The sequence below is a fragment of the Anguilla rostrata genome, chromosome 12, assembly GCF_018555375.3.
Source record: "Anguilla rostrata isolate EN2019 chromosome 12, ASM1855537v3, whole genome shotgun sequence".
Lineage (NCBI taxonomy): Eukaryota > Metazoa > Chordata > Actinopteri > Anguilliformes > Anguillidae > Anguilla > Anguilla rostrata.
Genome location: NC_057944.1, coordinates 6560183 through 6576514, shown reverse-complemented (window position 1 = coordinate 6576514; position 16332 = coordinate 6560183). Strand labels below are relative to the sequence as shown.

The window sequence follows — 16332 nt, the reverse complement described above, 5'->3', positions numbered from 1 at the left end:
TACATGCTCGAGTTTTGTAACAGGATGAGCGATGTGAGAGCATCCCAGTCAGTCTGGTCCAATCCCACAGAGACCGGAGGAGAGCCAGCTGCTGCTGAATTTAAAAAATGCTCAAAATGTCCTGTTCTCGGATCTATCATTTATCAGCTGGTATAAACCAAAGAATTTATACAGTATGTCCAAATTGGGTTATTTTTTAATTTTATGACACACTCGTTTGTTTGGATTTTTGCACTTTCTTAAGACTGAAATAACATGCTTTGAGTTCATGGAGATTAATGTGTAATAAAATATATACACTGAGTTCCAGTTACAATTAAACCTCGATAAACTGCCAAACTGTGCACTGCTTGGATGAACCAAATCCAGAGAAGAGATGCAACTGAGCAGGGCTTGCAAGTCCATTCAGAGCATGGGGGAGGAGCATGTTGGTTCATTCAGAGTATGGGGGAGGGGCTTGCAGGTCCATTCAGAGCATGGGGGAGGGGCTTGTTGGTCCATTCAGAGTATGGGGTAGGGGCTTGTTGGTCTATTCAGAGTATGGGGGAGGGGCTTGTTGGTCTATTCAGAGTATGGGGTAGGGGCTTGTTGGTCTATTCAGAGTATGGGTGAGGGGCTTGTTAGTTCATTCAGAGCATGGGGGAGGGGCTTGTTGGTCCATTCAGAGCATGGGAGAGGGGCTTGTTAGTCTATTCAGAGTATGAGGGAGGAAACCGATCTAAATGTGGAGGTTATTCCTCCTATGTCAATGTTTTTTGTGCGATACAACATCCGTTTGGAAGATAAAGCTTGGGCCAATAACAATTAAAGTTACTGCATATTATGATATTACATATCGCGGTGAACAACATGCATATTCAAATGATATTCAAATATAGGAAGTTAAATTCTAACTTAATCTCAGGCCAAAGTTGACAGCCCTAGTGCCTTGAAATCTGTCATGTTAAAAATGAAAGAGTTAAGAAAATACTTATTAAATCATTCTGCAATCACGAAACTGATTTAAATGAATAATGAAGCACTTATAAGCTGAACTGATTTCAATGCACAATGGAGCATTTGGATGCTCGTAGTGCAAACATTAGATCTTGTCTGAACCCGGCTCCCTGCACGTCCAACCTGTCTGTGCAGGCTGGTCCCCCGTTGAGATGTGGCCTAAATACAGCCTGTCTGGTCAAACCAACAGGCCTATCATTTCACTCAAACACCGCTGGAGGACTGATGGAGAGACTGAGGTCCAGGAACGGGTTCCAGTGACCCAGCAGTCCATTGGCAGACAAGCCCCTGAGAAAGGATGAGTCCCGGTCCTTCAGCAGAATTTCCCCAGCGTCAGTCCACAGCTGGAGGACACCGCCCCTCCCCATGCGTCCAGCACCTCCACGTAGGACAGCAAAACAACTCCAACCGTGGAGCAGCTGAACATACAAGGCTGTCTTTAGACTCGTCCAGGCAGATTCAGCACAAAAGCATGTATCGTTTAAAATGTGAGAGTCTAAGATAACAGTTGTGTTACAAAAGATAAAAGTTGCTTGTAAAAAATATATACAGTGCCGTGAAAAAGTATTTTCCCCCTTCCAGATGTCATCTATTACTGTATATTTGTCCCACGGAACGGTTTCAGATCTTTAGTAGTATTAGACAAAGGGAACCTGAGTGAACGCAAAACACATTTTCAAAATTATGATCATATTATCATTTATTTAATGAAAAAAAAGTTGTCAAATTCACATATGACCTATGGGAAAAAAGTAATGCCCTGCTTATGTATTCAATCAACCAATTAATCTAATTTATCTGATAATTAGATTCAGCTGATTGAACACAGACAGGCTTGATTGCACCTAGCCCAGTTGATCCTAAACCTCACTCATATTGAACCTTGAACTATCAGATTGAAGTAGTCACCACCAGGTTTCTACAAGAACAACATGCCACAATCAAAGGAAATTCCAGAAGAGATGAGAAAAAAAGTTGTTGAAATATATCAGTCCAGAAAGGGTTACAAAGCCACTTCTAAGGCTTTGGGACTCCACCAAACCACAGTGAGAGCCATTATCTCAAAATGGAGAGCACTTGGAACAGTGGTGAATCTTCCCAGGAGTGGCCATCCTGCCAAAATTTCTCCAAGGGTGTACCAACAGTTCATCCAGGAAGACACAAAAGATCCCAGAAGAACATCCAAAGAACAGCAGGCCTCTCTAGCCTCAGCTAAAGTCAGTGTTCATGACTCCATGACAAGAAAGAGACTGGGATGGGATTCCTGGGAGAGAAGCAAGGCGGAAACCACTGCTAACCAAGAAAAACATCAATGCTCGTCTCACATTTGAAGCACCTGGATGATCCCCAAGCCTTCTGGGATAATGTTCTATAGACAGATGAGTCAAAAGTGGAACTTTTTGGATGACATTATGTCTGGTGTAAAGCAAATACAGCATTTCACAGAAAGAACATCATACCAACAGCCAAACATGGTGGTGGTAGTGTGATGGTGTGGGGATGCTTTGCCTTGGGACCTGGAGGACTTGCCATTATTAAAGCAACCATGAATTTTGCTCTGTGTCAGAAAATTCTTAAGGAGAATGTCTGTGAACTGAAGCTGAAGTGTAACTATGCAACAGGACAATGATCCAAAACACAAACTCCACAGTCTGGAGTCCACATCTGAATGACTGCAAAGAAACAAAATTAACTTTTGGAGTGTTCCGGGACCTGAAATGAGCAGTTCATGCTCAAGAACCTACCAATTTGTCTGAATTTAAAGCAGTTCTGCAAAGAAGAGTGGGCTAATCATCCACGGTGATTTGGAGGACTGATATCAAATTATAGGAAGTGTTTTAGTTCTTGCTGCTAAAGGTGGCACAACCAGTTATTAAGTTTAAGCAAGAATTACTTTTTTTCACATGGGTGATATGGGTGTTTTATAACTTTTTTTTCATTAAATAAATGAAGTAATACATTTAAAAAAATGTGTTTTCTGTTTACTCAGGTTCCCTTTGTCTAATATTACACTTTGTCTGAAGATATGAAACCATTCAGTGTGACAAATATGCAATAATAGAGAAAATCAGAACGGGGGATCTGTAATCTGTATAATTCTTTTAAAAAATGATTTGTAAATAAATTGCGTATGTGAAAAAATGTGTCTGTATGCTCAAATAATTTTAGTAATAAAATCAGACTATATGCAGAATCAAGAGGTTATTGGATGAACAGTGTCCAAGTGTTCAACACACTGGGCAAAGTTCACTCACAGGTCATAGTGCACTAACAGGATGAAGTTCACTCACAGGTCATAGTGCACTAACAGGATGAAGTTCACTCACAGGTCAAAGTGCACTCTCAGGACAAAGTGCACTCACACGGCAAAATGCACTCACAGGTCAAAGTTCACTCACACGGCAAAATGCACTCACAGGTCAAAGTTCACTCATTGGGTGTAGTGTGCCAATAAGGTGCACAGGTGCTAAGGTGGCTGTACCTTGGGCTTTAGGTGATTTGAGGGGATATCCGTAAAATACTCCAGGCTGTAGAGGTCCCCCATACCCACGTCCACCTGCAGACATACAAAACTGATAAACCGATTTAGAGAAACACCAATATGGCAATTACACTCTGAACCCAACCAGCCTGTCCAGAGACCAGCCCGATTAGCCTGCTGTAATATGAGCATGCTGTGATTGATAAGTATCCTAAATAAGCTGTTTGCTAGAGAGGTACCTTATAGAAGCTAGAGAGATACTCTACAGGACTGTTTAAAAGAGAGGTACATTATAAAAGGTGTTTACTAAAGAGGTACTGTATAGGTGTGTTTAATAGAGAGGTAAAGTACTGACCATGGCCACCAAGACCAAGCTGACCTCCGCTTCCGACTGCATGAAAACAGGAAGGACACACATTCACTCACACGTGAACTCTCACACACGTAAATAAATCAGATGTCCTCTAAAATAACACACCGTTGCAGATGGAAACCAGACACACAGAGTTCTGGTCATGCAAAATATACACTGGATGCATAGTACAACAAAAAGTATGAATATTTGAAAGAACTTTGTATTTCATACAATCTGATAGCTTTCCAATGACAGATAAGCCATACCTCTGTTTATGTTTGCAAGATTCTGATTGGTTGTGGATGCATGTGTGTTAATGAAGAGCAGTAGCGTTACTCCGGGGAACTCTTACTAGATTTTGGCTTGAGTCCCGCTCCAGTGGCAACCCCAGGGAGAACCCCTCGCTGACCATATCCTGAAAAAACCACGAAAATGCTTCAGTCACCATGGAAACGCTGCAGTCGCAACAGAACAACCAGACCCAAAACCACAGAAAAGGCATTGAACGGCAGGCTGTAATAACAAGCAGCAGAGCTGCTGTGACCAATGGTAGACAGCCTTTTATTCTGGAGCACAAACCTACCCTGTCCAGGAACGAGCCCGCCTTGGTACAGCCCTGGTATTCCCACACCTGCGGCATACCCAAGCACAACACACCTCATTACTGCCTGCAGCACACCCAAACACAACACACCTCATTACTGCCTGCTGCACACCCAAGCACAACACACCTCATTACTGCCTGCAGCACACCCAAACACAACACACCTCATTACTGCCTGCTGCACAGGCACAGATACACACACACATACGCACACACATACACACATACACACACACACGCCCACGTGCACATGCTCACGCATGCACACACACACTCACACACCTGCACGTGCATGCCCACGCGCACACACACACGCAGACACGTGCACATGCACATGTACACACACACACGCACACACACAAGTGCACGCACATACACACACACGCACACACACACGCAAACACACACCTGGTAATTTTGCAGCCTTTCCAGGCTTTGCAGCTTTTGCAGCCTTTCCACCAGCGCCCCCTGGCAGGCCAGTCTGAGGTATGACAGGTGCTAAAACAGGCATGGAGAACATTTTTTAAAAAGCCATTTGTTGCATTTCAATGTGACAGGAAATAGAGACATAGCCTATTTTTCTATGCTTTATTAGTACTTGTGTCTCAATAGGCTGTCTCATTATTACTACAATTGTCTCTTTAATATTATATTTGTGGGTTATTGATTAGATAATTGTTTTTACAATTATCGTACCCCCAGCTGGCACTGCTGGTCCAGTACCACCTGTTCCTGTTCCTACCCCAGGCCCCTGAAACATCACAGCCTATCACAGCCCTTACAAACCCAGCACAGCCAATCACATCCTGCACGACCCCGACACTCACTACACTCCGCTACACACCTCAAAACTGTATTGCAGTTTAATTAATAATAATAGAGTGGCCATATTGTATTTTTTCAGTTTTCCTGTTGAAACAGGAAGTAGATCGATAAGTGACCTGTACCTGTGCCACCAGGAAGTCCTCCTCCACCTCCAACACCTGGGAGAGAGACAGAATAACCGTCAACACTGACCTGCACACACACACACACACACACACGTACACATGCATACACACACACACACATACACGTGCACACACACACACAGGCACACACACACTCATACACACACACACACACACACACACACGTACACACACACACGCACACAAACACACACACTTCTACTCACACGCGCACGCACGCACACACACACACTCACACTTATACACACGCATGCACGCACACACACACACTCACACTCACACACACACATGCACGCACACACACACACACACACCTGTCTTTTGAGGTTTCAGTCCTGCTTGCGCTCCAGGATAGACTCCGGCCAGCCCTCCATGCCCCCCATACCAGTACCCACCTGCGGAGGACAGCAGGGCGGGTTCAGGTGAGTGACAGGGGAGAGTCACCTGTAACCCTTTCATCTCTCAGCATGCAAACAGTGATTGCACCTCACCCAAAGGGCTGCCTCCTGCTCCCAAGCCCCCACCTGCCGCACCTGCCCCCAGGTTCCCATAACCTTACAGAGAGAGACAGGAGAGAGAAAAGGACGTCAACCTGAGGAGGTCGCCATGGTAATACTCTCACATACTCACACATGCTTGCTCACACGCGCATGTACACAGTACTGGAATAGACTAATGCTTCCAAATTCAAATGACGGGTAAGGTACTCTTGTAACAAAGGCACAGAAATAGTTATAAGAGTTGTACAGAAGAGCTATAACGCAGCACAACAGAACAGTCTCCATTGCTTGGCTGCAAGTAACTATCTGCGTGAGGGCCTGAACTGCGACTAACTATTTCCTCACATAGCATATATTTGATTCAATTTGTTAATGATCAATTGTTTAAAAAAATCAATCATCAATTAAATCACCAAATTCATTAACTGGCAGATGGTCTAGGAGGAGATGTTGGTTTTGATAAACATTAAAAATGGCGGAAAATCTATTCAGGCGCAAATAAAAATGCGCGGCAACATCTGTTGTGGCTTCACCCATGGAATCTCTAGAAATTCCGTTCTAAGCCAAATGCATCAAGTGTTATAGGCCAAAAGTCTGGGCAGGTTTAGTAACCTGTGTAGTGGGCAATGAAAGGAGTACCATGTTTGGTAGCTCTAGGTCTTACGGTTTAGGAGCTATAAGCCTTAATAGAACAAAAATCAGAACAAAACCAATAAGGTTCCAGCACTTCATGCTTCGACCCCCTTAAAAAACACACAAACATCACACCTGAAATCCATTTGAAACAAACCAGTTTGATTTCTTTTCACACCAGTTTACAACCACTACAAACCAGCAGGACCTTACAAAACATGAACAGAGCACTACTATGCAAAATAAGTTTTGGGTCCGCTTATATTACTGAGTAATGCAGTGCAGATTTTCCAAATATTACTCTGTAACCCCCTAGGATTTGTGTTATTACTGTTATTTCAAAGAAAAACATTACTATTAAAGTTAAGTGTTCATTGGAAAATTAGGCAGACAGTCTCATGTATTTCCACCTGTCAAAATAACACAGGCACTTGGCTTTTAGATCACACACACACACACACACACACACACACATAGACACACACACACACACACACACACACACACACACACACGCAGACACACAGACACACACACAGAGAGACACACACACACACACGCACTCGCACACGTGCACGCACACACGCACACACACACCCACAGACATGCTCAGTCATGCAGCTGGACTTCACTGTCCCACTAATACACACACGCCGCTGTGGTTTAAACCGGAGGGGAAACTGCAGTGTGAGAAAGGCAGGGACGCCAGTGAGGAGTCGCAGAAACGGCTGGCGATAGCAGGGGAGCGTGCCCAGTGATCCTGTATTCCCCTTCACTACGCTCGAGAACAGAGAGGGCTAGTCAGGTCAGCTACAGGAAAAACACACTTACAGACTGAAATACTGCCATAAATCCCCCAGTGGGGCCTTCACATGTTAACTTAAACTCATATCCAGCTTCAGCCTCTTCTTTAACCAGCGGATGTGAGCACAGTCGTCAGCGTTCGTCTGAAATTCATCCCGCAGCTTACCTAAATCCAGCCCTGTAATGAGGGCAGAGGTGTTAAAAGCTACAGGCAGAGGGAGCCAAGCGAGTGAGGGTTTTTCATTTCAGGGCAGAGAATTCCCGGAGAATTCCCGGAGAATTCCCCGGCGTGCTCCACCAAGACCAGCAGACCCGCGGAAGGACGGCGGAATCTGATTGGGCGGAACGCCCGGGGGATCCGAAGGACCGGTTCAGGCCAGTCGTTTAAAGCGGTTTTAGTTTACGCCACGGTCACCAGGACGATTTTCACAGTCGTCGCTATGGTGACGCGCGATTACGGCGCTCGTTCCGGTGAACCTTTGAACTCGCCGGCCGAGGTGAAAGGAACGGAAATGCAAAAACAGCCGGATAACTTCACTTTCACCGAGAGGAAGAGTCTTATCCCAGGATGTTCTCCTGAGTCCCCTCTGCCATTTCTTTGCTCGCTCGTTCACTCACAAACATCTCTGTGATTACTCAATTACGCTAATTTTAGTTTAGTTTAATTGCTCTATTAGCACGTTTATAATAATATTGCATTACATTACAGGCATTTGGCAGACGCTCTTATCCAGAGCGACGTACAACAAAATGTATAAACATAACCAGGAACAAGTGTGTCGAAAACCCTAGAGGGCAGTAGCCTACCGTTCCAAGTGCAGGGAACAACCGCATAGTTCAACTTGGACCCTGAAGGTTAAACTGATTAACACTAACACAAACGAGAACAGCAACAACGCAGTCTATGGAAAAATACAAGCAATAGTTAAGACAGGTGCATTAACTAAGTCACCTACGAAACAGCTACCTAGTTACAACCCTAAGCTTACAGTCATTTAAGAGATTACAGGGAGGTAGGGAGGGATGGGGAAAGGTGGAGCCTGAAGAGGTAAGTCTTCAGCCGTCACGAATGTCAGAAATCGGGTCAGTGATGTTCTACCAAAGGTAGTACTGGTAGCAGCTCGGAAGATCGGAAGGAGCTGGGTCATCTACCACGCATAACAGCTACGGGAGAAACCAGTAAAAACAGACAGACAGTGCTGTTCTGAAGCGCAGTGCGAAGAGGTGATGCCAGTCTCCTGGGGTAGCAGAAGAGGATCGGGTGGCATGTAGGTAAATGCTTAAGATCTGCTGACCACTCTAGACTGCTGGATGCTCAGGCCATGTAATTTAATTTATGCAAGCATACAAGGCGTCCTATGTAGGGTACTAGTCAGCGAAATATTGTCTAAGATTGAACAAGAACAAATCAGATTCTGCTAACCCAATCATGCTGTCCACGTCTATCAGTGCAGCAAAGGCTTAGCTATGCATCATCCCTACATACTTATTTCCAAGAAATTATGACTAAATGTACAATACTCTCGCGATTTGTAGATGGACTGATGATACGGACCGGGACATAGAACCTACCCACCCTATGATATGATGACTACTACAGAAACAGACAGGTTAAAGGATAGTATCAGTTATGCTGACCTCTCCAGCCACCAGGTGTAAACTGATACTACTCAGCACTGATTATACACCTCAGCCACAATTTAGGCTTGTAGCTTCCAGCCATACAGGCCACCACATAATTAGTGATGGGAGCACATGCAGCACATGTTTTGTGATATATTTTTTCTGATCTGGGATCAGCCAGATAAACGTGATGAATGACTGTATATGACCTCCCCATTTCCTTGTCATTTCCGCATTCCTCCAGCCAGCAGTCATGTAGACATTATGTCAGTGAGCCTGGGAACATGAGAGAATAATTAAGCAGGCCGTCTCTCTCTCTCTGACCCTGCAGCTGCTCTGGGCGACTCGCTGACGGCTTCTTCATTCTTACTGAGAAACTGTGGAGCCTTTACACAGCATCCTGGTTCTGTGCACCCCAACATTACACAGCAACCTAGCTCTCTGCACCCCAACTTTACACAGCATCCTGGTTCTGTGCACCCCAACATTACACAGCAATCTAGCTCTCTGCACCCCAACTTTACACAGCATCCTGGTTCTGTGCACCCCGACATTACACAGCAACCTAACTCTCTGCACCCCAACTTTACACAGCATCCTGGTTCTGTGCACCCCAACATTACACAGCAACCTAGCTCTCTGCACCCCAACTTTACACAACAACCTAGCTCTCTAACCTCAGACTTTACACAGCATCCTGGTTCTGTGCACCCCAACTTTACACAGCATCCTGGGTCTGTGTACCCCAACTTTACACAGGAACCTAGCTCTCTGCACCCCAACTTTACACAGCATCCTGGCTGTCTGCACCCCAACTTTACACAGCATCCTGGCTCTCTGCTCCCCAATTTTACACAACATCCTGGCACTGTGCACCCCAACTTTACACAACAACCTAGCTCTGTTCACCCAAACCTTACACAGCATCCTGGCTCTCTTCACCCCAACTTTACACAACATCCTGGCACTGTGCACCCCAACTTTACACAACATCCTCCCTCTGTGCACCCCAAATTTACACAACATCTTCCCTTTGTGCACCCCAACTTTACACAGCTTCCTGGCACTGTGCTCCCTAATGTTTCCACTTTGGTTAGTGTCTATTTCTCCCTGCCACTATTCCTGCCAGAAGTGAAATATATTAGAGCTGAGTTTTTTGGCTCATACATCCTCTACTTTTCCACCCTCATTCAGGATCATTCTTGCTGTGAAGAAATGCTTCATGCTGTGGATATATTCTCCAGACTGCCATATATGCTCTGTGCTTTCTGAGGTAGTGGAGCTTGGAGGTTATCAGCAGCACAGACAAATTAGCTTTCTTTCTTAATTGTTTTTTAATTTTTAATTCATGGTAAGTTATCTGTCTGAGCCAGAGGCCTAAACTCTTCCCTTCTGCCTATGCACAACTCCTCCAGTAAACCCACCTCCCCTAAACCCCTCTGCCCCTACGCCCAACTCTACTGTCACTCTGTGTTCTCTCTGGTCTGTGCGGTCTCTGAGCTGTGTTCTTTCTGGCCTGTGCTGTCTCGAGCTGTTTCTTCAGGGTGCTGTCTTCGAGCGTGTTCTCTCAGGTCTGTGCTGTCTCTGAGCTGTGTTCTCTCAGGTCTGTGCTGTCTCTGAGCTGTGTTCTCACTGGCTTGTGCTGTCTCTGAGTTGTGTTCTCTCAGGTCTGTGCTGTCTCTCTGAGCTGTGTTCTCTCAGGTCTGTGCTGTCTCTCTGAGCTGTGTTCTCTCTGGCCTGTGCTGTCTCTGAGCTGTGTTCTCTCAGGCCTGTGCTCTCTCTGAGCTGTGTTTTCTCTGGCCTGTGCTGTTTTTGAGCTGTGTTCTCTCTGGCCTGTGCTGTCTCTGAGCTGTGTTCTGTCCTGTGCCCTCTCGGTGCTCTCTCATTTTTGTTCTGAAGCTGTGCTCACGTTGACACAGAGGAAAGGCAGGGTCACATCCAGAGCTTTTAAAGCTTTGAGCGTGCTTTACCCTGGCCCTCAGAATCACCACAAATACCAGCTCATTTATTCCCATTATTTATTACGTCTCGAACAAAGCCGAAATGCAAATCATGCACTGAGATCCCTGAACAACGGGGCCAGCATCGTTGGTATGCAAACCTGGCGATGCAGTAACCCAGCCCAGCTGCTCCGCACATGCTGAAGGAGCTCCACTGCGCAAAAGCTTTCCCGACAAGTCAGATGAGAAATGAGCACCACCACTGAGCAGGTCTGCCTTCCCCCCCTCTTCATCACCGTCACCTTACCTCCTCTTCATCATCACCCCCACCACACCTTTCTGATTTCCACTTTATACTTTACCTGTCGCTTCAACACTCGTGACATCCAACAAATAGAGGAAGAGGAGGACTATAGACTTGGCTTCTATAATAAAGGCCCTTTAATAGGGTGAAAATCTAGATGCAATGTTCAGTCGCTGTTCTGAAGTAACACAAAAATATAATTTTGCTACCTGCATTGCAAACTGACAAACTGAAATAATCTTTCTACATCTTTAATATTCCTCAGATTATGTACTTGTCTGTGCTTTTATACTGAGCAACACTTTTATATTACATTGCATTTAGCAGACAGTCTATTCAATACAACATAGATTAAATACGTGCTTTCATCAGTGATATAAAGTTAAGTAGTACCAAAGACAAGGTTGACAGATACACTTAAGAGTACCAGTGTGATAAGCACAAGTACTAAACTAACCCAATAAAACTGTTCAGACTTTTCAACAAAATTCTCAACATTTTTTCATCTCCATAAAATTCTGCATATATTTTTACAACACACATGGAATGCTGGGATTGTGGTAAAAAGAAAGGTATCTGTTTGAACATTACAGAGCATCTACAGAAGAGCAGAGCAGTTAAGAACACCCTTTTCTACTGACCTCACTTTTCAAGGACCAGTGATTTCGTTTTTAGAAAACTTGTGACTTGTGAAATTGCGAAGCTTTAAAAAGTAAACACCCAGCAAATTAGCGCTAGTGTTGTTCAATGTTCCTTCCTCTCATGAGTGTGTCCGCATTGCTGGTGAATGTCTGAACACACTGACTGGTGTATGGAATTCCTCTTTGTAATTGGCATACTGGCAACTGTTCCTTAAGTTAGCGTTTATGAAATTGGCATGGGAATATGCCTAAATGATATGCACATGGCTTTCAGCACTGTGGGAGCTGGGGTACTGGGCTGGCTTCATCTGAACCCATTTCAGTTATTGACGTAAAGCAGGGACCGGAGCAATATCGCGGTCTGGTTAACCGCGGCCACACCGGGGAGTGGTGGCAGCACCGCGGACACAAAGGGCCCGATTCAGCAGGGAGACCTTTCGGGCACCGCGCCCACCGCTAAAGAGATTAGGAATCCATTTTTAATGAAAAGCAGAAACCGCACGCAGTCTCGCGCAGACCGACAACCCCGCTGTCCCGCCAACGTTTCTGCTACGGCGTAATCCTGTTGTGAACACAGGACACTGCCGCACGGCTGAGCGGAGCACTCCCCCTGTGGCCGAACCGCCACACTGCAGCGCAGAGGAGAAAATGAAAATGCAGCACACGCTCCGGCTTCATGTGACATCACAGGGTCAAAGGCCAAGTTCAGTGCGGAACTCTTGCCCAGCCACTGTATCCAAACCATTTAACGGCAGGGTTTGGAAATGTAATTAATCCTCCGAATACCTTGGATGCTGAGCTACTCCCTAAAAGGCAATAAATAACCGGACGCTGGGAAATAGGCATAAACATGTCTCCTATCCGACTGTCATATTTACCATAACCTTATGGAGTAGCCACTTGTAAAAATACATCTTTAGTCTTGCCAGGGGAGGAAGAGAGAGAGAGAGAGAGCTCTGTTCACAGCGTTATCAGCCGAATGGGGACCGAGCCAGAATGTACTGTGCACTTTATTTGGCTTTCAGGGGGTTTCTTGGAAGAAATGATTTTAAGCAGCCAAAGCCTTATCTGAATTAGCAGCGTTCACTTCTCCCCTTATCGCCGGGGACACATAACAGGGCCCCCGATACAATCAGCACCGCCGTAGGAAATTAAATAACGGCAAAGTGGCCCATAATGCACCAGCGCTGCGCGCCAAGGAGGGAGAGATAAACATTTATTCTACGGAATCCGTGTGAGACCAGCGGCGCGTATCAGATGGCAGGTTTCCCCTTATTGTACGGCCGAGGTTATGATAATAATAATAATCAGGGGCCGTGCCTCCGTCTTTCTGCCACTCTCGAAGCCGGTTTACGCTTTGCCATCGCCGCGGAGATAAGAGAGAGGAGCGCCCAGGTCTCCTTCTCGTTCTCATGCTGAGGTGGGACCCGACCAGGATATTTGGTTTTGCGGAGCAGATGGAGCAAACCAGCCTCGATGCGAAGGCCTGATAATACTGCTGTGTGACCTGAAATCTCACTTTCCTCATTTGACCGCGGAACGCCCCCAAATCTCGGTGCCTCCACGCAAACAGTGCTCACACTACACACGCCATTCTGTGCGCACGCTACTCTCACTGCAATTAGAGATCGGGCGGCAGCGTAGTATAATGGGTAAGGAGCTGGTCTTGTAACCTAAAGGTCACAGGTTCAATTCCCACTGGTGTTCTACCCCTGAGCAAGGTACTTAACCTGCATTGCTTCAGTATATATCCAGCTGTATAATACATTACAATGTAAAATGCAGTGTAAAAAGTTGTGCAAGTCGCTCTGGATGAGAGCGTCTGCTAAAAATGCCCTGGAAACCATAAACTCGTGTTTCAGTGCTCATGCTCAGCATGTCAGTGCAGGAACTCTGATTGTAATAATCGGTGGTCCGCAGTCAAAGTGACCAATCATTGTAAATAAAAGAGCCAGGTGAGAAGCTTATGGGTGCAGGAATGCAAGCCTCTACGCTTGCGCTGTTTCAGATTTAAGTGGAGTGTTCACAAAAAGGAACACGGAAACTCCAACCACACGGACAAAATGTGTACGACAGTATTCGTCTGGTACACCGAGCATAATGCACACAATTTGTTTTGTAAAACTAAGACATTTCTCCACAGTGAGAAAACTGTAGAACTGATTCTCATACACAAATGCACCAGAAGCAAAAAACAAAATTGGAACTCGAGAGGCGGTGTGACATCTGTTATGTCTCGTTAGAGGTTCTCATCAGCTCAAATATCCAAACAGAGAACGCTAACAATCCAAACGTTCCAAATGTCTGCACTTTTCTAAACAAGCATGTGAGAAATTGAAGGGACATTCTAACTGCTAATGGAGCATTTGTCACACATCTCTGACGCCCTCAAAAACAATGCTAAACGGCTCACCAAAAAAATCTGATACAGATGCTGAAGATTGATATGTTTTGCACATTTAGATGAGAATGATAAGAAGAATGGATTCATTGAGAATAGCAGTGGCGGACATTTTGTGAATTATTCCACAATGGGTACAAGAGGTAAGGTAGGAAACTGTAATGCATATTACATCTCTGACCTGCCACTGCCCAGAGTGTAGTAATACCGCCACCTACGCTGTGTAAATCTTCACAGTGCTCTGTGAATGCAGCAGTGGTTTGCCATTTTTAAAGAAATCAGTTTTTACTGTTTGTGGAGGACAAAATGGATATCTCACCAAGTTCAGGTACATTGACAGAAATGAGGATATTACTGAAGGACCTTAAAGCACGTGGGAAAGCTCTTGTGTCAGGGATTTGTGCACAGAAAAAGCCTAACTGAAATGATTTGGTGACGTTACAGTTAAAAAAAAATTGATTCATAAAATGCACAATAAAACAAAGGACCTGATCCATGTATACCAGACCTGGGTCAAATACGTATTTGTTTTGGATTCAAATACTTTTCTGTGCTCTGTTGATCTTGCCTGGTGTAATTGAGCCAATATGACCAGAAGGCGGGGTTTGCACTTTTATAATTGGTTCCAATACACCAGACAAGATCAGTAAAGCGTAGAAAAGTATTTGAATCCAAAACAAATGGGTACGTGACCCAGGTCTGTTGCATACCCAGGACAGACGCAGCAGGTGCGCAGTGAAGACTGGCGCATAAACAAAAAGCTCCAAGGCCTTTCCTGGAATCAGTTCCCGTCTCTGCCAACAGCTAAATCCGAGATGGAAGAACACATACATTATGTGAGGGGGCCTGGCAGCCGCGCTCTGTCTGACTCTGGAACAGTCCAGAAACAACGAGAGCGGCACGGTCTTCTCACACACGAGTCGCCTGAGTACACAGGGAAAGAGAAAACCCAGCCTTACCTGGCTTAGGAGGCTTTGCACCAGCTCCTGTTAAAAAAAAACAAATACATAAATACGGTAGTGCACATCGAGTTTAAAACAACATTTCACATCCTGAAAAATGGTGCCAAAGTAAGACGAGATGAAGACATCACACATTAATCCAATATCAACGATGAAACGATCTAAGTATTCAAATGTTCACATGCTCACAAGCAGCTGGACATACAGTGTCCTCCAAAAGTATTGGGACAAAAACCTCAAATTGGTGTTTTTCTGTTATATACACAAATTTTTTAAATTCAGGTTTTAAAAAAATATTAATCAGAGATCAGAAAAGTAATCTTTATTTTTTTTCTTTTACAAATATTTTGTGTTCAGTCCCCCTGACCTAGCTCCTGTGTTAAGTGTGCTGTATCTCTCTGATGAGCACAGAGTCATAGAGGTGGTCTTGTGCTCATAACAGAGTCATAGAGGTGGTCTCTTGTGATCATAACAGTCATAGAGGTGGTCTCTTGTGCCTACGTCATAGAGTGGCTCTTGATCATACGAGTCTAGAGGTGTCTCGTGATCATAACAGTCATAGAGGTGGTCTCTTGTGATCATAACAGAGTCATAGAGGTGGTCTCTGTGCTCATAACAGAGTCATAGAGGTGGTCTCTTGTGATCATAACAGTCATAGAGGTGGTCTCTTGTGCTCATAACAGTCATAGAGGTGGTCTCTTGTGATCATAACAGAGTCATAGAGGTGGTCTCGTGATCATAACAGTCATAGAGGTGGTCTCTTGTGCTCATAACACAGCTAGAGGTGGTCTATAAGGGGTCTCTCAGTGTACATGAGTCTCTTACCTGCTCCGTAACCTGGTACCAGACCTGTACCTGTACCTACTCCTGGGACATATCCACCTGTTGAAATGACAAATTATTCCTCCTTAATAATCACCTTTAACATTAACTGTCTCTTCATACAATTATACTATAAATTATTGTAAAATATGTTCATATCTCTAGTATACAAGTATACTTTAAAAGACATTCTCTCTATATGATTACATCGTAAAACGCATCATTCTTCAGTAAAACTACACTGTAAAACATGCACATGTATTTATTTAATCAGTTAAGTTACTGTAGGTATGT

At 44.7% G+C, this 16332-nt stretch overlaps 1 protein-coding gene across 1 annotated transcript in view; it reads right to left on the bottom strand.

The window, feature by feature from the left end:
- The window catches only part of LOC135236737 (elastin-like), a 61483-nt gene that overhangs the window by 26127 nt on the left and 19024 nt on the right, over window positions 1-16332 (bottom strand). Inside the window, exons 4-13 of the mRNA XM_064303250.1 lie at window positions 16042-16098; window positions 15214-15240; window positions 5900-5962; window positions 5723-5803; window positions 5385-5420; window positions 4846-4935; window positions 4417-4464; window positions 4186-4248; window positions 3834-3869; window positions 3479-3553 (exon numbers count right to left, since the gene is read on the bottom strand). Coding sequence (XP_064159320.1) covers window positions 3479-3553; window positions 3834-3869; window positions 4186-4248; window positions 4417-4464; window positions 4846-4935; window positions 5385-5420; window positions 5723-5803; window positions 5900-5962; window positions 15214-15240; window positions 16042-16098 — 576 coding nt within the window. The remainder of the gene's footprint in view (window positions 1-3478; window positions 3554-3833; window positions 3870-4185; window positions 4249-4416; window positions 4465-4845; window positions 4936-5384; window positions 5421-5722; window positions 5804-5899; window positions 5963-15213; window positions 15241-16041; window positions 16099-16332) is intronic.